At 39.9% G+C, this 20,987-nt stretch overlaps 2 protein-coding genes across 2 annotated transcripts; one reads left to right on the top strand and one right to left on the bottom strand.

The window, feature by feature from the left end:
* Nucleotides 1-4,565: 4,565 nt before the first annotated feature.
* ppp2r1bb (protein phosphatase 2, regulatory subunit A, beta b) lies at nt 4,566-18,490 on the bottom strand. The gene is made up of 15 exons (XM_007549382.2): nt 18,338-18,490; nt 17,607-17,697; nt 17,420-17,520; nt 16,197-16,429; nt 15,897-16,044; nt 15,639-15,794; nt 14,477-14,591; nt 14,332-14,402; nt 11,988-12,122; nt 10,756-10,929; nt 10,546-10,606; nt 6,658-6,812; nt 6,417-6,559; nt 6,214-6,305; nt 4,566-6,090 (listed from the first exon to the last, which is right to left on the bottom strand). Exons 1-15 carry the CDS (start codon nt 18,413-18,415, stop codon nt 6,074-6,076), a joined length of 1,770 nt encoding a protein of 589 aa, XP_007549444.1. The 5' UTR covers nt 18,416-18,490; the 3' UTR covers nt 4,566-6,073.
* An 804-nt stretch (nt 18,491-19,294) lies between these two features.
* On the top strand, nt 19,295-20,770 carry med29 (mediator complex subunit 29). The gene is made up of 4 exons (XM_007549381.2): nt 19,295-19,519; nt 19,601-19,659; nt 19,760-19,844; nt 20,317-20,770. The coding sequence occupies exons 1-4, from the start codon at nt 19,325-19,327 to the stop codon at nt 20,542-20,544; spliced, it is 567 nt and encodes a 188-aa protein (XP_007549443.1). The 5' UTR covers nt 19,295-19,324; the 3' UTR covers nt 20,545-20,770.
* Nucleotides 20,771-20,987: the final 217 nt, after the last annotated feature.

Raw genomic sequence — 20,987 nt, 5'->3', positions numbered from 1 at the left:
ACTTGATCTTATTGGAAACTGCAATAACCTTTCAAATTTGTTGATGGAAAGTCGTTAAAGCAACATTTTGACAATTACAATGATCTATTTTCCTGAAAATCCATGCACTATGTAGTTTTAGCTCTGTGTACGTTGCTATACATTTTTTGGGTGGTAAGACCAGTGATTTCTGTCTCTTCTGCATCAAGTTCGAAGAAATTCTGACCCATCTAGTGACTGATATTATGGACAACCTGACTCACTGACTGCAGGGACCTTTGGTCACGTGTTGGTGACAGAAATATAAAGTTGTGAGTCACTGGCGTGTCTTTTGTAGTCGATGCGATTCATTTCCTGAGCATGGGGAAGCATTAAAATACTGAAAAAAAGTGGCCCAAGGACAAACCCTTGGGGATCCCCACATCGGATCTTGATCCGATTTATACCAGCCAAATGATTCAAAGTCATCCTGATCTGCTGAGTAAGTACTGAACGTGCTTGGCACAGTTCCAGACAATCCTACCAACTTTTTTTTTTTTTTTAATTTGTCAATAATGATGCTGTGATAAAACCGAGTCCAGCACTGAGATCCAGTATCGCAGAGAAAGTCGTCTCAGGTCGCGCGCATGTGGAGAATTTTACTAATCCCATCTGTGGGGATCAGGGAAGGAATCTTGGGGGGAGAGGAGGAAAAGAATAGCTAACACTTCTTCTCTGTTTCACTTCTGCTTTGACATGGATTCTGTTTTCCTGCGTTCTTAATAAAACGTGCAGGCTGGCAATGAATTAACCTGCAAGACAGCAGCCTTTTTTTATATGTATATATGAAATGCGGTTATTTATAGTTCACATTCGCCGCTGCTGTGATCTCCTGCAGGCCGACACGGATGATCTTCCTCCTCTTCCTCAGTGAAATATCACAGTATCAGAGGTGGCCCCGTTCGCTCATCAGGCCAGAGTACTCTGTAATGACATCAGCGGTTGCCGTGACAACCCGCAGGAGGACGGATGACAACATCCCGCCGTGTCTTTCAGAGCGGCAGATCGCGGCACAACTGCAGAACAGCGATGCAGCGAGAGTAAAGTTTTGGAATGGACTCGTATCGTCTGCGAGGTTTGTGAGCATAAATGTAGCCAATGCATAAGTCATTACACGTTACATAAGTTCTTCATTCTTCAAAATTGAAACGATGCCTTAATTATGTTTTCATTTTAACAACAAAAACAATAGTTACTGCAATATATATTTAAATTTCTCTATTTATCTGCTTACAAAAACCGAGTTCGGTTCCCTTTTCTACTTATTAAATACATCATTCATTCATTTTACGTAACCACAACTGGAAACAGACCTTACAGCTGAAGCAAAAGATCTCCAAATGTGTGAGGATTATATATATATGAGGTGTTGAAGGTCACACGGCCTTTTCTTGTCTCTGATTTCTGGCGAAACTCATGCTGGCCAGCAAATTGGATAAACTCTTAAAATCCCTGCACACATGACCTAGTAGTGCCAGAAAAAAAAAGCCCACCTGGCAGTGTGGCCTGCAGGCTGGATGGTTGAGCAAAGGGTCAAACACTCATAGCTTCACAGATCCTCTGATACAGTTCAGAGAAGAACAGAGGGAGAGAGCTGGAGCGACAAGGTGACTTGAAGAAACGGAGCTGGCCGGCAGCGCGCCTCCTCTCCCCGCCTGATGTTTGTCATTTGTCATCCTGAGAGGAACTGACCTCACTCTGTGTGTGTGTGTGTGTGTGTGTGTGTGTGTGTGGCACTGTCACACTGTGAGGGGGCTTTGCTTGACTCCGTTCGTTATAAATGACACAGTCCTGGGAGGCAGCTGCATTGACGTCAAGGCTCTCGGCTCTGTCAGGGGCTCAAGCTGCTGAAATCCTCCCAAATAGCCGGATCTAAATAGAGAGAAATGGACTGCTGCTGTTTTATTACTGCCTGGTGAACTCCAGTGGATTGGAGGGGTGAATTAGCCCCCCGTTTTTTCAGGTAATGGTGTTTTAATAAAAAAAAAAAATTCCAGAAGAGCGTTGCCCCTCCCTTCCCAGCATGTTTTGATCTGCGAGAGGAGATGTTTTATTGTCAACCTCAAATGCTGCATTTGCTCTTAGAGTCCCAAAGCCTTAGAAATGAGTTTGTATCTCTTACGACCGATAGATGTGATGAGATATTATTCAGATTTGTTCGGCTACCTCATGTTGTCCATCAGGTGATATTGAAGGGACTGCTTGATTCTGAAGGTCTTGTGTAATAAAGTCAGAATTTTGGCAAAATAATGAAGTCAATGGTGTAATTTTGGAAAGGCCCAAATAAAAACCCCTATCCAACTCCTAAGAGTTGAATCAACAAGGCAGCAACAACAAAAAGAATTAGGAGCATGGTAAATTATTTCAATTGTTGTAACACCACTAAACATTTTCCAAATGTTTACTTATTCGAGTATGAACTTCAGCATGTCATTTTACACCTAACCGTCCATATCAACTACCGCAGGACTCCCTGAGAGACACGACTGGACGTCATCTCCAAGTCTACAAATCATACGTGGATTTCTGATTATCTAACAATAATCAGAAAAACAAAAAATAAAAATCCTCCAATTTCTGACTGGATTTTCAAATGAATTTTTTTAAAACACGACACCAATAATGCTATGCCGGCTAAATATTTTTCTCCTTACCTCAAACATTTTGTTAAAAATATCAGCCGTAACCTTTTGGACATTTGGCTGCTGCAGGAGGAACTGTGGTCAAGATCGGAGTATTTTTCCTCCCCCCACCAATTAAAAACTGCATTTTATGTTCATCAATCAAAACCATCTGAGTGTGACGAAAAGGAAAAAAATAAAAAATAATAAACCCAAAGAACTCTGTGGCAGTGCATACTAAACTCCAGCAATGAGGTATACAGTCAGATGACTGTGTGGAGGATTGGGAAAGCTCAAAGCACCAACAAGGGCTGATGGGAGATTTCGAGGAGATTAAAGAGAGCAAAGTTGAGGTTCTCATAAAGGCCTCTGCCATGTGATTTATCGCCCTAATCCTCTCCGTCAGCTGCTCCTTTGGAGCTAACTGAACGGATGGCGCATCTTAAATCTGCTTCTGCAAAACTCAGCAGCTCAAATCTGGCTTCAAAATCCCCGCTCCTCTCTTCCCCCCGGCATCGTTGTTTAAAAAAAAAAAGAAAAAGAGGATCCAAACATATTTCCTCCCCAAACAGAATGACTTGGGGCCCAGCCCTCGTTCTGCACGGCGCCGTACCCCAGCAGCGGTTGAGGGGTCAGGTGTCCGGAGTCCTGCTCGGCAAGCTCCTCTGAGGTCAAAGCCGACCAGAGGAGCCGCACCTTCATCTCCTCAGGAGCTACCGACCAGATCAGATCTGAGCAAACACAGAGTGGGGAACATGTGGGACTAATTATCAAGAAGAACACACGCCAAGCTGAAAAGCAGAGGGTTCAATGTTCTTCCAGTTCGGTTTTTACAAATCTATTTACTGTCCTTAAGAAGAAAAAAAAACTAAAACTAATAAGAAATTTGGGCTGTTCCTGTGAGGAAACGGGACCAAAACATGAAGCCAAGTGAGCAGAATTGTTTTAAAATAGCACCATTCTAGCCTTGTTTTAAACATTTCACTTATTTACATATTTATTTTTTTTTTTTTCATTTAAAGCAGATCGCCTGCTTTAAATGACCTAAACTCCCCTAAATAAATGAAAACTGGTCAGGTTTATTCAGCTCTCACAGAGAAAAGCCAAAAAAGGTTACAGGCAGCATTGCGTGTTTCCCAGCCACATAGTGTCATTTAATAGTTCAATCAAGTAAGTATTTTACCTGCAGTTGTTATAAAAATGCTGTACATACCAAATATGACTTCACAATTTAACAGCTAGAAATTGGGCTTCTGTCTCTTTAAGAAACTCTTGCTCTTTAGGAAGTCATCACAACATCGCTCCTCTATTAGCCCATGAAAGACATTTTCACAAGCGTTGCACTGAGAAGTGGCTTGTATAAGCAATTCAGCAGCATCAGCTAATTATCTGGTGTTTGCTAATTGCTCTCGGCTAGTCTGCAGGAGCCGAATGGCTGGAGTCGCAGGGGTGGGGCGCTTTGTGAGGCCGAAGCTCGGAAGATTGGGAGCTGCAGCTCTGAGGAGGAGCTTCATCCTCAAAGGCGGCGCTCAGTCCCCCAAGGGTTTTGCTCAGCCGAACGGTTGCCACGGGAGATTAAAGGATTTCTCAAACATGCATGAAAGAATCAAGGCAAAACTCCAGGTAGGTTTTTCATTAAAAAAAAAGTTGATTTTACATGCCATGGTTTTACATTTCTTTGCACAGGGACTCTGCAGGAATACAGATACAATACTCCGAAAGAATACATTCATATTTAGTCGTGACGTAACGAAACGTTACAAATCTCTGCGGATGCGTTGCTTCGGCTTCACTTCTCGGTGCGAGTCGCTTTATGGATCGAGGTAGGCAAGATGTGCAGCGAAACTGCAACATCTGCTGAGGCAAACTTAAAAATAAACCTTGTTTATTTGCAGCAAGCTGGCATGGAAATCAGAAACCAAAGGGTACACAGCTTGTTTGTTACTTTATTTGGATCAAGATACAGTAGTACAGCTTCCCAACTGTGAAGAGAATTCAAAGTAAAAATCAGAGCACAGTCTTGGTGATACAGGACAATCGACAATTAAGGTTTATTCAAGAGAAGAGGATGAGAGGGGGAGGAGGGAAACGAACAGGAGGGAGCAGTTCAGAGAAAGACAAAAGTTTATTTTATTAACACAGACCGACGTTTATTCAACCCGCCCTCTAACCACGCCGCCACCCACCCCATAATAAAACATTATGCAGCTTTACGTACATAAGCAGCCCCTACAAGCCGTCTTTGAAAGCATGCACTCGTTGATCTCCATCTCGTCGAGGTTTCTAAGCAGTAAGTCCTCTAACCTACTGCTTTCTGACCTCATGCTGAGCGGAGGACCTGGCTTGGCTTTAAAAGAAAAAAAAAAAAAAAAACTGATTGCCGTTAAAACAGCCGTGGTTTTCTGTTTGCCATGATAGCTGTCAACAATTTAGTTTTACCGTGCAGCAAAATACTGAAAAGAATGGCGTCTTTTGTAATTTTTTTCCAGAGCAAAGCGGTTTATCCAGGCATTAAAAAAAAAAAAGAAAGAAAAAAAAGTTGCTTCTAAATTAGCAATTATGTCAACAGATATGACAATAAACCTCACTTGTCTACAAAACATCTAAAAAGAAAAAAAAAGAAAAGAAAAAAAGGGGGGGGGGAATCATTATGAGCATCATGCTAAATATGGGTTGGTCCCTGTTACATGATGGGGCAATGTGTTAATTTGACCAATTCAATCTGTTACTGCAGGAAACAAACGGTGCAGAGCGACACCTTCGTCTGGTAGATGGAACACAGACTGATAAAGACGTGCAATCATAGAGGAGGTTCATCAGAGTACATGCAGTAGTACACACCCTTATATATATATATTTTTTTATATTTCACCAGGGTGGTTTGTTTTTGATGATTGTTCTGTAAAACATCGAAGAAGAAACGCGTCTGGTCTGGAGTGCGACCGGAGCTGGGCTCTCGACACACAGAGAGCAGGTTTCACCATCTGCAGCTCGAAGTTTCCATCCAGCACTGGAGGGAAAGGTGCAGCAGCACAGAAAGCTAGCACAGACGCAGAATGCTGAAGTACAACAGCAGACTGAGGAGGGGGGGATGCATGGTTAGCAATGCTTAGCAAGTACAGCAGGACATTTGTCAGCATGCACAACTTAATTCAACTTTAATCATCACTTTGCCTGGATAAAAGCGCCCATGTACAGCAAATGGTACAGAAGCCTGTGCTAGTTTGGACATAGACTATCATTGAACAATAATAAAAAAAAAAAAAAAACTAAACCAAAAAAACAAACAATGAGGGGTGGGGGAGGAGATAAAACAATTGTTAACAGATTTTCTATACATCAATCAGTTGGTTCTGAACATCAATAAATATCTTCTAAACCTGGGTGTATTTTTGTTTCGGGGAGGTTTTCTGGATTAGCCGTGATGGGGTTGGTTATGCTAGTGCCAAAACTGCAAAGAGAGAGAAAGGGGAGAGAGAGAGAGAGAAAAAAAATTATGTTGTTAAAGACTCAAAGTAAAGCAAATAAAATGAATGTCCAAGTTGTTCCGCAGTAAGAGGAGAAAAATGCTCACCACTAATAGCCTCCTGGGCAAAGTACTTAACATCCATGTCTGAGTCAGAGGCCAGTTTCTCCAGCACTGGCTTCACTTCTGTTTGAAGGGCACTGGAAGTAAACCCAGAAAATGTCAGTTTAATTCATCAAACCAGGTTCTCCACTTTAGAAGAACCCTGTTCTGGTCTGGGGAGAAAAAAAACAAACCACCACCAAACGTACTTGCTGTCCAGGACCGGTCCGATCTTCTGAAGTGACTTTGCTACGTTGAAACGGACGTTGGCCACCTGGTCGTTGGACATCTTGAGGACCACTGGGAGCATCTGCTTGGTGGTAATCTCCTGACCACAAGCCTCAGACAGAGCCTTACGAACCAAGTGGAGGGCGACAAGTTAGGATTTGAAAGAGAAACTAAAGTAGCCCCCCTGTATCCACGGTAAATGAAAAACTGGCGTTTGCTCACGTTGATGCAGAACAGCGTGGTCATCCTGTGGAGGTAGTTGGGGTCGTTGGCCATTCCCAGGACTTTGGGGACGATGGTGTTCTGGGCCCACTCGGCTCCGAACTTCTCAACAAGCTTGGTGAGGTTACTGGTGGCCGCTTCACGGATGGCGTACACTGAAAACAAACAAGTTAAAATTATGCCGATGACTGACTACACATGTTGGCTCTCTACAGGTTTTTACAGAGCCTGGCTGAGGCAGGCCAAACCTTGAGGCCTTTCAGGTTTACGCATCAGAGCTGGAAATGCACCAAAGGGTACAAAATGACCAGAATCGCACATTTTAGCTTAACCAGCTGGCCAGAGACACTAAAGTCCGATCTTTCTTCCAATGAATGGAGGCATCCATCGTACCCAACCACTGAGATGTAGTGAAGATGAAGCTAGCTCAAATCTGTTTTGATGGAAAAGGAAACCATGTTCTATAGAGATCTGTCAGCTGTGAACCACTGAAAGAAACGACACAAAGAAGACACTGAGCGCAACTTTCTTCTCTACAAAAATGGAACGGCGGCAGATTTTAGCGGTTGTAGGATTTCTCTTATATCTTTGGCAAAAGACCACGAGCCATTTCTCCTCCTAGTTCTAGACTCACCCTTTGTTTTGGTTGTACTCACCCAGCATGCCCTGCACTACTATTCGCTTCCTACTTTTGGAGCGGTCACCAATTCCCTTGGCATTCATATATGCATTTGAACTGAACCAGAGTTCACTTCAACTGAACTAGGTTTTTGGCGGACCAAAGTTCGCTTTTTTGATCACCGCTCAAATTGACACCTGCTCAAGCAAACCGGACATTCCAGCCGACAGACTAGAGTTTGATTAAAGCAGAATAAGCGGGGCTGGTGTGAATGCACTCTTGGACTGCTTGATGGTGGCTAGCTATAATATATATTTTTTTTATAAAGTCGATCATCTCGTATTTAAAGAAGTTGGTATTAGAAGCAAACTTTACAAGGTTTGAACACAAGACGGCTGAACATGTTGCAGCTGTGGGTGAGGTCACTCAGTTCGATGCTTTTGAGATCAGCCTTTGACCTCATCGTCGTCTCTTCTGCCAAATACTTCATTGCTACTCGCAGCAAGACAGAGGAATACTGTGAACGTTGTAAATCGCTGCTGCTGAAAAGACAGAATCGGCGAATTTTGTCATCAAGAAGTCAAAGCTCAACATGATACAAGCACCAATGCTTGATCAGTAATTTCTAATAGTAATCCTATTAATGTCAGTTAAAATAAGTTTATCAGTGACCAAAGATAAACTCAAAATTAGGAAAACTTGGGGGTTTCAAATATGTTTCAAACATTAACTTCTTGATCTCCTTAAGCATTCAGAAGTAATTTAGCTAAAAAACCAGAACCTGGATGATCACCCACCCAAAGAGCCAGCAAATATCTTCATGACATTTTAAAACAAACCACTTGTAAATGTCTCAGCTGTCCTTTAGCCCTTACGATTACGCAATAACCCCACGCAAGAAGAACGGAACAAAATAATGCACTGCCAGAGCGGGTTCAACGCGCCGCCGAGTCAATTTTAGAACAAAACGGCAAAAACAATCACGGCAGAAATAGGCCGTCTTAAAAATAAATACAAGGTGTTATCTTTTTAGTCGAGTGTGAATGAGAAGCTGTGCATTCAAGTCTGTACTCCTGTTCTTTGAAAGGCTTATGTAAGAGTGGCACAGCCCTAACCCGAGCCGTTCACACATAGAAACTCACACCAGCAGCATTCCAATGATGTAACCCAGCTGGCCCTTTGTCCTCAACGCCGAGTATCTGCCTCTCTAATTGGAAAACTCAGTGTCAAGAGAACACCGCATACACAGCGAACGCTTCGTGTTAGATATAGAAGTTCCAAGACTCAGCAGGGTGTGTTGTGCGGCGGCCCCTCCAGTGTTTCGAGTGCAGGCGGCTGCACCGCAGAACAGACATAACGAGCAGTGACGGGGGAGCCAACAGGGACACGACTGGGTTGTTGTTTGTTTTTTTGTTTGACTGCTTCTTTGTTGAGGTGTACCCCCATTTCATAACCACATGTTGCCATTTTATATCTAAAGTGTTGTGTAAGAGTGGACACTACAAATCAGCTTTTCTTTAGGGATTAAGATGACAAATTGCTGTGAAATTGCTCCAAACCAACTCATTGCACATTTTCTCCTCAGACTTCATATTACTCAATTATTCAAGTAATCTAATCTCTGTTTGGATAAGAAGGCTCTTATAAAACCTCTAATACCAGGACCCTTGATAAAAAAAAGAAGTATGAACAAGCAACACCCTGCTGACAGACAATAATCAGACATAATCTAATTTACCTAAGTAAACTTGAGCAGACTTGAAATAACTTGGTGTATAATCAATGGGTGGAAACTATTAATGACCCACATGCCAGAATTTATGATGCATCTGATTAACCTAAAATCAAGTTCAGCTGCCTTAGTAGAAATTTTCCAACATGTTCTTACTTGCATCCTTGAGTTTAAAGTCATCGTTTGCAAAAAAGGGTAAAAAAAAAAAAAAAAAAAGAACTTATTGTACCAAAGGCATCAGTCAGGAAAAGGCTGCAAACCAAAGTCCACACCATTACACATGCACATACTACGGCAGTGTATAGACCTTCATCAGAAGTTAAAGAAAAAACACATCAGTACCAGAAGCTGCGTGATTTTCAAAAACTATTTCAAAAGAACAAAATGGAAACTTGTCAGGAAAGAGGCCTGCGCTATTCCTGCCAACAACAACAACCCCCTGTATTGTCCACACACAGTAGTTGAGTTGCAAAACAGAATCCATTTCCTCCAAAGAAAACATGAAGGCCCTAGAAACCTGAAGCATCATTTATTTGGGTTTGATGAAACTGGACGTAAACATCTGGGCCACAATTCCAACAGGCTTGTTTGGCTCAAAAACAACACAGCAGGTCACCACAGAAACAGCATTCCCAGAGTTGGACACGATGGCGGAAACATCCTAGTCTGCAGCTACATTTATTTAGTTTTCCTGTAGGTGAGTGAAATCCGACACAACCAGGTGAGTTCTAGAAAGCATCCCAGCATTTATGCAAAACACCAGATAAAGCTACAGAATCGCCCCAGGAGATAAAACTGACGCTAAATCTGGGGCATCATGTGAAAAAGACTGTGGACAAAAGATTTACACAAAATTTGGTAGATATTGGTAGACTGGTGGTTTAATTATCAAGAGTCGTTAATAGATTCCTAATAATTTAAAGTTGAATTTTATTCAAAATATGATTTTACAAATGATCAGTTTGCCTACCCTAGTTGATAAAGGTTACTACGGATGTATTATTTTTTCCCTATAAAAGATTAGTTAATTTTATGTTGAAATGCAGAGCATAAATGTGAAACTAAATGTCAGAAAAAGCTTTTAAATGATGTATAATGTTATTGTTAAGTCAGAAAAATCTTGGATTTTAAGAGAACAAAAGCTTTTCTGTCAATGCATGCAGGAAGTATTAAAACATTATATTCTTTAGCGACATAACGTTGACAAAAACAGTTTCACAACTGCTGTCCCTCTAATACAATTCTTTTGTAGCTGCAGACAATAGCACAGTTACAGCTCCTTTACATGTACAATAAAGGAAAGAGCTTCAAAGTGCCACATGTCATCCTTCCTCCGACTCGCTACTAACATTCCTCAGCTCCAAAGTTCACTGGTGTGCTAATCATATACTGTCTGTATGAAAACAGAAGGCCTGTCATGTAACCCAGCAGATATGAGCTGCATCTGCGTCAGAGAAACTCCAAAACTTCAAACGTCGCATTATGACGATTGTTCAGACTCCTGAGGAAATGTCTTAAAGCTGCCGAAGAGCCTTACCGTGATCAATGAGCCAGGCCATGCAAAGAGTGTTGAGCTTCTCATCAAAGAACTCCACCCCCTGAGGAGACGAGAGCGAGCAAAATGAGACCCGACTTTTATCAACACCTACTGCCAAATCTGGCTCCGCCAACATGTTTTGTTTACAAACTGCTAATATTTCCGTTCACACACAAGACCGTTCACATGATATTCGACCACGTGACTCACCAGCTGTCCTGCCAACAAAGGCATGTACTCGATGATGGCCAGGCGGACCCTCCACTTTGCGTCCTCGGCAAGCTCCACGATGGCCGGCAGCAGCGACTGGGACAGCTGGCGAATGCCAATCACCTCGTTCACACAGTCCAGGTTGGAGATGATGTTGAGACGGACCTCGGGGCACTGAAATGGAAAAGGAGACGGTAAAATGCGGAGCCCACTTTGAACTCTTACGCCTTCTTCCTCAAAATAATTGTGCAGACTTGCACCAAAGTGAACCTGATGGACAATAAATGACCAAACAAAACCTCCAAACTTCCAGTCATGGTGGTAAAATAAGAGAGAGAAGCACACCGGAGAAAACGTAGTGACAAACTTGAAGGTAGTTTGTGCTCAATGCTCAGGTTAGCACAGTTCTGATAAATCCACCTCCAACTGAAATTTGCAAGTCAAAGCCGTCAGTCTGGACTGCAATATAATAAGACAGTGATGGTTGGTGCTTTGAGGAAAATGGGCCATCTTTAAATAGGATTAATATGAGCGGAAGCCCTCCAAAACATTTACATGTCCTTGTGAGCAAACTCTTCGCCAATTTCAATATGCAAAACCGTTTTCAAATCGGTGGGATCATTTGAGAGAACGTGAGCTGGAGTTTTTGTTCTGGATTATTCATTTAAACAAAACAACATTTTTTAACTCGGCCTCGGCTGCTGCAAAACAAATATATACTCACTGGAGAGTGAAAAGTACTTTGTTCGACAGTGAACAAACATCTTTAAAGTCAAACACTGGAACACAAACAACAGCAGATGCTCAGCTGAGTTTCACTGAAATTACTTTTCTTTGTTTTTTTTTTTTTAAATGTTTCAAATCTTTACTGTCAAACGCATTAAGCGGGAGACTTTCTGATTAAACTTTATCCAGATTTTCCTAGTATTCCCCTCCCCTCTTAGACACGGCGAGTCCCCAATTAGAAGGTCTCAGTTTGGCTGCCAACCACATGAATCATCCTCCTACCCATCCAGGCGGCAGTCAGGTACGTCTGGTGGTTTTGCCTAGGCAGATTACTTTAGAAATACACAAATGATGCCTCAAATTTAAACATATCGTGCTAAAAGCTTCACCAACTCCAAAAACCTGAGCCAGATATAGAAGAAAGAAAGAAAAAAAACAACAACAAAGCAGCAATAACCAAACCAAAAACCTGGTGCTCATGATTTTAAGTGTCAAATTTTGGTCACCTCGTCTTTCAGCTGAGTCAGGAAGAGAGGCAGTAAGTGCTCTATTGTGTTGTCCTTGCCCAGAATGGTGGAAAGACCCATAATGACAGAGGCCAGAGCAGACTTCACGTGCTGGTTGGTGTCTGAAACCAGTTCCTGGTCAGGGACAGGACACACAGGAGACAAAGATCAGAACAAACAGGAAACAATCAACTCCATTGCTATGAATCAGACTAAAGAAAGAAGGAAAAAAAAACAGTCACCAAAAAAGGAACTGCTATACGAGATATTTTATAATAATAGCATAAAGAAACCGTTTCCAGGAATGAGTGTTGAATGTTCAGGTAATACAGGCTTGAGCTGGCATTCATTTATAGTTTTCTGAGAAAACGTATGAGTGTGTTGCCACCCGTTCAGCTTCACTGTTGAGATGTTGACAAGATAAACAGAGCAGGTGTTTGCCTTTCGTGATTTAGATTTTGTTTTATACCAAAATTCATCTCTACAATCTGATAATTTTATTGTAGCTGCTTTCAATAAACTTTATCGAGTTTTAGAGTCGTAGAAATGATAAATGACGTATGACTTTCTTTAAAAAGACTAAAAAAAAAGCAATAGTGCCATCTACTGGTCAAATTATGAAATTGAGAAGTACATATTCAGCGTCTTCCCCACCACGTCTCACTTAACTCTACAAATAAAATGATAGTATTTTAGTAATTAAAAATTCTGCTTCATTTAGAGTTTGCAATCACCTTTAAAATACTGTGACTCTTGAAAATGATGCCTTGTACTTTCCTGGAATATTCATGTAATTCATTAAGAGGCCAATAGCCAAATAATATAAACACATTTTTAATACAAAGAGCTTAAAATCTACCTTAAAATTTATAAACTATATTTTGAATATGGTGTGTGAGAAATAATAGCAGCTCACAGCCAACCGAATCATCATCATCAAAAAAAAAAAAAATAAATCTCTAGTTATTTCCAACATCTTGTCATTTCAGGTGCACCATAGGACAATTATGAAGTTGCTGTAAAAATAAGTAAAAACTACATTACTCTAAGAGACAGATATTACTGAGACCTAAAGTCAAAAATTAACCAGACAATATGAACTTTGTTCTCCAGCTCCAAGTAAAACCAGACCTGAGTCTGATTGGTTGCTTCAGAGGTGAAGATTAACATTATTTTGTCTTATAAAGAGAATTGTGGAAAAAGATGTTTATCAAGTTAACTGGTCGTCTGATCTACAGAGAACTGAAGAATATTACAGAAAGTCGTGTTGTGTTTGGATCCAGCTTGAAAAGGCAGGAAACTGCCTAATGACCAGGTGATATTTACACACTGCTGAAATTAAATTAGTACCTCAACATTAGAAATTATATTTAATAACCAGGATGAAATTGGGATGCATGTAATTAAATAAGAATCTGTGTGGAAAATTGGATAAATCTGATAATACATCAGTTCGTCTTTAGTGCTTTGAGAATCAGCACTAAATAAGTAAACTCAACAGAAGTGGATTACATTAACCAAACACTAGGTAGTACATAAAGCCAGCTAACAAGTCAACTGGGTTAAGCCTTTGTCTTAAATGTGGAAATAAATACTGCCAGACAACAACTTAATGACTTCCTGAGAAGATTTGTAACTGTATATACTCTGAGGAGTAATACAAGTGGCAATCAAGGACAGTCAACATTCTCAGTTCAGCAATTCACTGCCGTCAACTACTAGTTGTAGTCTCTTCATCTAATGGTAGCTCCTGGATGAAAGACCAAATGCTTTAGCTTTATTGAATTTTAAAGCTTCACCTTGTCATCATTATTGTTTTTTCATATTCCTTGATAAATAATAACTTTATTAGTTAGCACCAGTTTGACCTATTTAAATCACTGGATAAAACGAGCATGGCACTTTCAGGATGCAATACATCACAAATCCCATTAATAAGTGAAATCCAATCAAATTATTAGGTCAGCAGAGATTCATCCAACTAAACCTGGGTGGGTTTACTTTCATGAGGTGGAAAAATGCTCACTATAAAAAATAAGACCAGCCAGAACAGAAATACAAAACAGAGAAAATGTGTTAATTTCACCACAGTCTTAACATATATACCAATACATAGCAATCAAATACTATTTTTAGCAAAGACAGACAAGTCCACTTTGGAAAAAACATGAAGTTACTGTGAGAGCATCACATGTCTACATAAAAGCCTTAAGGAAGACAGATGGATAAACCTCATCAGCAGCTAAACTCGCGCTCCAGCACTCACAGCAAAGTGTTTTTTGTGACGGTTGGAGCTGAATCCACAGAAACGCAAAATGAGAAAAACAGAAAGTTATCTCCTTACCTTGACACAGGGCAGAATGTGACTCATGATGATCTGCTCACGATTATCTTCTGGAAGATTCTCACAGAACTCTGCACAACAAAACAAATTAAGAATGCAGGACAGGACGCTGAAATAGTTCAGACCAATTTAACAGCCATTTCACCTTTAACTTTGTTGGCAGCGGCAGCGCGGACCTCAGCCTCACAGTCCTTCAGGAGGTTCTGGAAAGCTGGGACCAGGTCGTTCTTTGTGATCTCTGGGCCTACAGCTTTTTGCAGCTGCATTGGAAGGGGGGAAAAAAAACCCATCTTTAATAACCAACATATTTATTTTTAGAATAATTATTCCAGATTAAATTTACAAAAAGCAGATACAACAATGCATGATTACAACAGCATTCAGTTGGTAAAAAAGAACAACAAACAAACGTATTCTTGGAGGATGGCGACACATGCAGCATCCTAAGATTTCAGGTTTTTTTTTTAAAAATTGCATTCATAACTTTTGCTTCAATAAAAAATTTCATATATATATATTATATATATATATATATAAAATCACTAATGTTCAGTTATAAGCCTCTCAATGTGAGAAATGAGGAAGAAGAAGAAGGAAAAAAAAGGCTACGCCCATATTTTTGTGCAAGTTTGTACCTGCACTTCCAACTTAGGAAACTGACTAAACAGAACTTTGATCTCAGTTCAAAACATGTTTGCGATCTGTCGGGTTTTATCGATTTATAAAACAGAAATAGCCTCCATTTATCTAGAGTTGTGGTGGTGAGAACAGCAGCATGAGAAGACTCCATTTACACATGAGGGCACTTATGAATAGATTTTGGGTCGCTAATTTTAAAGCACACTGACGTTTCACTGACTAGCTGTTCAATTTGATGTTTTTGGATTTTTCAGATTGAGGGACATAAAAACAGTTTTATTCAAAGAAACTTTTGCGTTAGGTTGTAGAGTTTAATATGTGATACTGGGGGAAAACATCAGAAAAAACTGCATGCGAACTCCCACTCTGAAGAGCTGTCATAGCTGCAAAATGACCTAAATTGAAATAACAGATTATTTTTGCTGCCACTATTTAAATGAATGAACTCAGAAGAAACATGCATTTTTGTTCACAATATATACATAGAAATAATTTGGAATATTGTAAAAATTCCAGCAAAATTCTGCCAATAATCTGCTTTACTGAGGAGAGCAGACAATGGTCATTGTTTTACTCGATCACAGAAATATAAAATATGGACAATCAGTGCAATAGAACAAATAAACACACTTAAAACAGAACAATAGTGAAAGATGCCTTTAATTTACCTCAGAGAATTTATCTGCCACCATGTAGCGAACCCGCCAGGATTTGTCTTCGGCAGCTTGACGCAGCGTTGGCATCACCAGAGTCTCTAGGTCCTCCTGAGGCAGGAGAGTGGCGATGCTGACACACGCCTCCACTGCAAGCAGCCGAACCGAGTCCTAATGGGGAGACAATAAGGTCAGCTTGGTCATTTAGCAAAGTACGCAAACAGAACCGTGAATGCTGCTCACGAAACTAATAAAAAGCAAACTTGCTCATACCTGCTCATCAGACGCCAGAGCAGTGAAAAGAGGAATAATGTCGGTTTTTACATATTCCAGTTCCAGAACTTTGGCAAACTCCCCGAGTTTAGATGCTGCAGCGCGACGCACCATCGGCGTGTCATCGGAGCACAAGGTGCGAAAATGCCTGGTGATAAACACAACACTTTGTTTAACAGCAATCCTTACAACACACCCAAGCACAGAGCTCTGTAAGAGACTGTGCAGTATGAATCACACTGAAAACAACGGAGCGCCTCAAACTAAAGAATGGGTTAGCTCTCTTAAGTCGTTACTTACTGACGAATCTCGGCCTTGACCGTGCTGGAGACACGAGGATAACACACGCTAAAGAGGCCGCAAGCTGACGTGCGAGAGGTGAACCAGTCACCGCTGGCCAGCCGCTTCACCAAAGGCTCAAAGTGAACTTCCAGGTCAACTGGAGAGTGCTCCTGTGAGATCTTCCGCAGGGATTCCACAGCTTTGTCTCTGACTACCGTCTCTTCGACTGTAGCGAGGCTTTCCAGAGGGGGCTGCGCATCAAAAACAGATTGAGGTTAGAGGAGGGCAGGCCTCTGTGTCAGACTTTAACAAAACAAAAAAAAAACAACAGTCATTGGCAGAAACATTTAAGCTGCAAAAGATTTTATAGACAAAAAGGTACATTTATACATTTAGAAGAATAATCCTTTATGGCCTCCCCAGTACACAATAACATTAAATCAAGTTTTGAAATATGATTCGCAGCATAATAAAGAGTTGCAATCCAGACATTTCTGTCAGGTTTTGGGGTTTGCAAGCTTTGGAGCATGATGTTTGCAACACAGGATGATTCATTCTTATGATTCTTTTTCACAATAACAGCAAAAATATTATCTGCTCTAATCCAAGGTAACCATTAACTGAGCAGCAACAAAGGACAGACAACTATGAAATAAGGTCTTCTTATTATGAAGAAGAATGGCAGGTCTATATTGAAATAGATTGAAGGGTGTGTATTTTTTTAAACTGAGATGCAACAAGCAACCAGACAAAGATACAGACTTTTTCTTTAACAGGACAAACAATGACAAATATGGTCTCTTTTTTTTTACTATTATTAAATTAATCAAAATTAAGAACTTCCATTTTCAGTCCATTATTCACACCAACCAATGGCTTCCCTGCTCTTTTTCTAAGTTCAAATATATAGAACAAGATTAGGGACAATTGTAAATCCTTATTCTTTATTGGACTCAAATCTAAAATGACTTTATTCATACTCTGTAATTTTTTGGAAGAAAAACAGACTTTTTAGGAAATAATATATATATATATATATATATATATATATATTATGAGTTGGTTTAAATTGACAAATTTGCTTTCCAATTAACTATTTGGACCAGTCTAACAGAAATCCTCCCTACTTCAAGATAAGAGGGAACTGACTTCTCTCTACTGTATTTTCAAATCAGAACAGCTGCATTTCACAAGCCACTTCGAAATAAAGTTTTGTGTCATCTTAACAGATCTAAACGTACCAGGAGACAGTGGACATACTCTGGTCCTCCCACCAACATAGTGAAATTGCCAAGCTGCTCTGCCAATGCCAAAAGCACCTCATCTTCATCATAGATGGTGTCTGGAAGATGGTAGAATGGTTAAGTGAGAAAACAACAAAGACGACACAATAACCTTTTAATTTATTAACAAGCTTCTGAACGTTACCTGTAAGGAAGGGAAGGAGTTCAGTGCGAGTCCTTTCTACGCCAAGAGCGAGAGCAATAGTAGACAGCTTCTTGATGCTGTTCAGTCGTAACTGTGGAAAAAAAAAAAAAAAATAAAACAAATAAAACAGGAGATCGATTAATAATGGGTTCACAACTATTGGAGTATAAATCCCTTCTCTTCAAAATCATCATAGAAAACGACAGAAGTGCATTACTGTTTATGTTGATTCGATGCATCTTCATGACTGGAGATAATTAGCTAAAACAAATCATCGTTCAAATCATCAATAAAAGACAAGTCGAACACTAAAAATGCGGCACTTAAAATAACCCGGCTGTAAACAGAGACTGAGAATGCTACCTGTTATGTCAGTCATTTGGTACAAGATGCTAACGATGCAATAATGCTAGCAGTGAATTCAATGACCTGCTTCGGGTTTTCAAACCATTGCAACAAAACAAGTAACTATATTTATAAATCTTAACGCCCACTAAGGGAGACCGACGTTAATAGTTTCTCTAGAAGAACAAATCTAGCCTCAGCTACTAACAAAAACAAGATTGTCCGGCCAGGGTACGCCCGGCAGAAAATTCCAGACAGGCCTCAACTGGGACGATAGTTAGCATATTTGCTAACAAGCTAGCCAGGAATATGGGGCCCGCCTTAAAAGAGCGTTATTTTTACTTTACACAATACGAACAATTGATTTCGTCAATTAATAATACAACCTGGACGTCTTCATTTCGAAGCTCATCAATAAGGACGGCGATAGGGTAAAGAGAGTCGTCTCCATCAGCTCCTGCCATTTTGGATACTATTGCAGTTATCGAATGGCGCTGCTGTTCAGGGCGGCACTACGGGGTTTCTGCGCAAGAACAACCGCTGCAAGGAGCTGCCTCCTCCGTCTCTGTTGTTATGATGCCTTCAAGGAACCACTGAGAAACGGCATTATTTAAAACCAGCCATTCAGAATCCAAGTAAATACATTTGAATGGGTAATTTGATTAAAAACGCAAACAAAGAAGAAAAAACACATGAGTCACAAGTGAGTGAAAACGTACTGGTGGTAGAGTTTATTTTTGATTAATTTTCAAGAAAATAGCGAGACGAGAAGAAAAACTAACCATGATATGTGGTTCTAAGTTAACTTGACTGGTTTAACAGAATGTTTAATAGCTTACCATTGAAATAATTTAATGCTCATATTGTTACAAAAATACAAAGGAGTTGGAGTCTAACAGTCATTAACAAGAAAAATGAAACGTTCTCTTCTACCAAATCATGGTATTTTAAATGGAGTGAAATTATGTTTGATTTAATTAGTCCCAATCAAATAGACCTACATAGTATGAAGGCTACATTTCAAGTAACTGGAATGATAATTTTATGTAATTATACTTTATTGTATTGTATGGGGAAAATATGTCCATACTTCCATTAGATGCCTTCATCAAACTGCTATTGCACAAAAAACTGTACTGATTTAGTTTACAAATCTGAAGCTTAATTTATTAAAAATGACTTTTTTTCTCAAATAATTGCACAAGGAAAAAGAATGGGATGCAATGTATTAATTATCTAAGTACGAGAAGGAACATTTAAAAAGACAAAAAAAAATAATAATTTTCGGAAATGACTCAGAAGTTAATCTGTCTTTTACTTTGAAACAAGATCAACCGGATATTTCGTATTAACGTTGTTGCAGAGGTGTCAAGATGGCGTCCCAGCAGCAGCAAGCTGTTGGTCAAATTTCTCAAGCCAGTTTACAACAAACTGCATCAATGCAGCAGCAACAACAACAACAGCAGCAGCAGCAGCAGCAGCAGCAGCAACAGCTCAGTCAACAGCAAGACTTTGATCCAGTTCATCGATTTAAGATGCTTATTCCGCAGCTGAAGGAGAGTTTACAGGTAATTACCCCGCTATAATCGAGCAAAGAACTAGACAATGGATATTGTTGATACTAATCTGTCTGCTTTAATTTAAAATAGAATCTGATGAAGGTTGCGGCATTGAATTTGAGTCATAACACTTCAATCGACAACGGCGTGTAAGTTCAGTGTCAGTACTGTTTTTTACTGAGGTCCGTTTTGACCTCAGTAAGTTAGCTCTTGTCTTCTGTAACGTGTTTCTTGTTTCTGTCTGTTCAGTAAAAGCAGCGACACTTCTGTTCAGCGTTTTGATAAAAGCTTAGAGGAGTTTTACGCCCTCTGCGACCAAGTGGAACTGTGTTTGGTAAGCATGGACCAGTTTCTATTATATTTTCTGCATCACTTGGACATTTCTCCTCCCACATTTGTCAAAATACAGCCAAAACTGAATATTTATAAAGCTACTGTACAATTGACACCAATTTCTCATCATATGTTGATAAAATCGCATCCAGTCCACATATGTAAAGAAGTCAAATCATCTATAAATTTATGTATAATAATTGAAAGGACACTGGAGAAACCTGGTGAGATTTTCGTGTCAGTTGAGTCTTTAGAAATATATTTACTTTGAAAATTGGTGATGTGTTTAAAGCTTTTTTCTTGATTTATTGAATTAGAACTTAAGGGCTTTAGTAATCAGGTGATGTTTATTTTGTACCAAATATAATATTGTAATTGGTAGCTTTTAATTTTCTAAGATTTATAACATTTTAACATTAATATTGTGTGTTTTTTACGACTTACAAACTCACATTTTCCCATTCTCTCTGTAGCGCCTGGCGTATGAGTGCCTCTCTCAGAGCATCGACAGCGCCAAGCATTCCCCCAATTTGGTCCCTACGGCCACAAAGCCGGACACGGTGCAGACGGAGTCCATGTCCTACGCTCAGTACCTCAGCATGATCAAGTCTCAGATCTCCTGTGCCAAAGATATCCACAATGCTTTGCTGGAGTGCGCCAAGAAGATCGCGGGGAAAGGACAGCCTCAAGGCATCATGTAGACTCGGACTGAATATCCTTATTCTATTTTTATTTTTTTATTTGTCATGACAAGAAGAGGCAAAGCCACAATTTCTCAGTTTTTCTGTTGTGGTTTGTAAATGCTGTGTAAATATTGCTGATAGTTATACTTTATGGTGACCAGCAGGAGGCGACAAAGTTTTCAAGAACTATTTTGTAACGTATTTGTATTGACGATTAAAACCTTTCTGCTCATGTTTTTTTAAATATTCAGTATGAACTGTAAAATATGCAGCTTTTGCATCTGTTAATGCAAAAGCTGAAAAAACCCAAGGAGCCGACAAATAAAAAAGGTCAAATGTTGAACTAATTAAATGGCTAAGCTATACATGGTTTAGTAACAAACTACACCGTGTAGGTATGCAGAAACAAATGTACAACTTCACAAAAAAGGTGGCAAATCCTTGACTTGTATGGAGCAAGT

Source organism: Poecilia formosa, unplaced genomic scaffold (assembly GCF_000485575.1).
Source record: "Poecilia formosa unplaced genomic scaffold, Poecilia_formosa-5.1.2 Scaffold31, whole genome shotgun sequence".
NCBI lineage: Eukaryota > Metazoa > Chordata > Actinopteri > Cyprinodontiformes > Poeciliidae > Poecilia > Poecilia formosa.
This window is presented reverse-complemented; position numbering and strand designations above follow the sequence as displayed.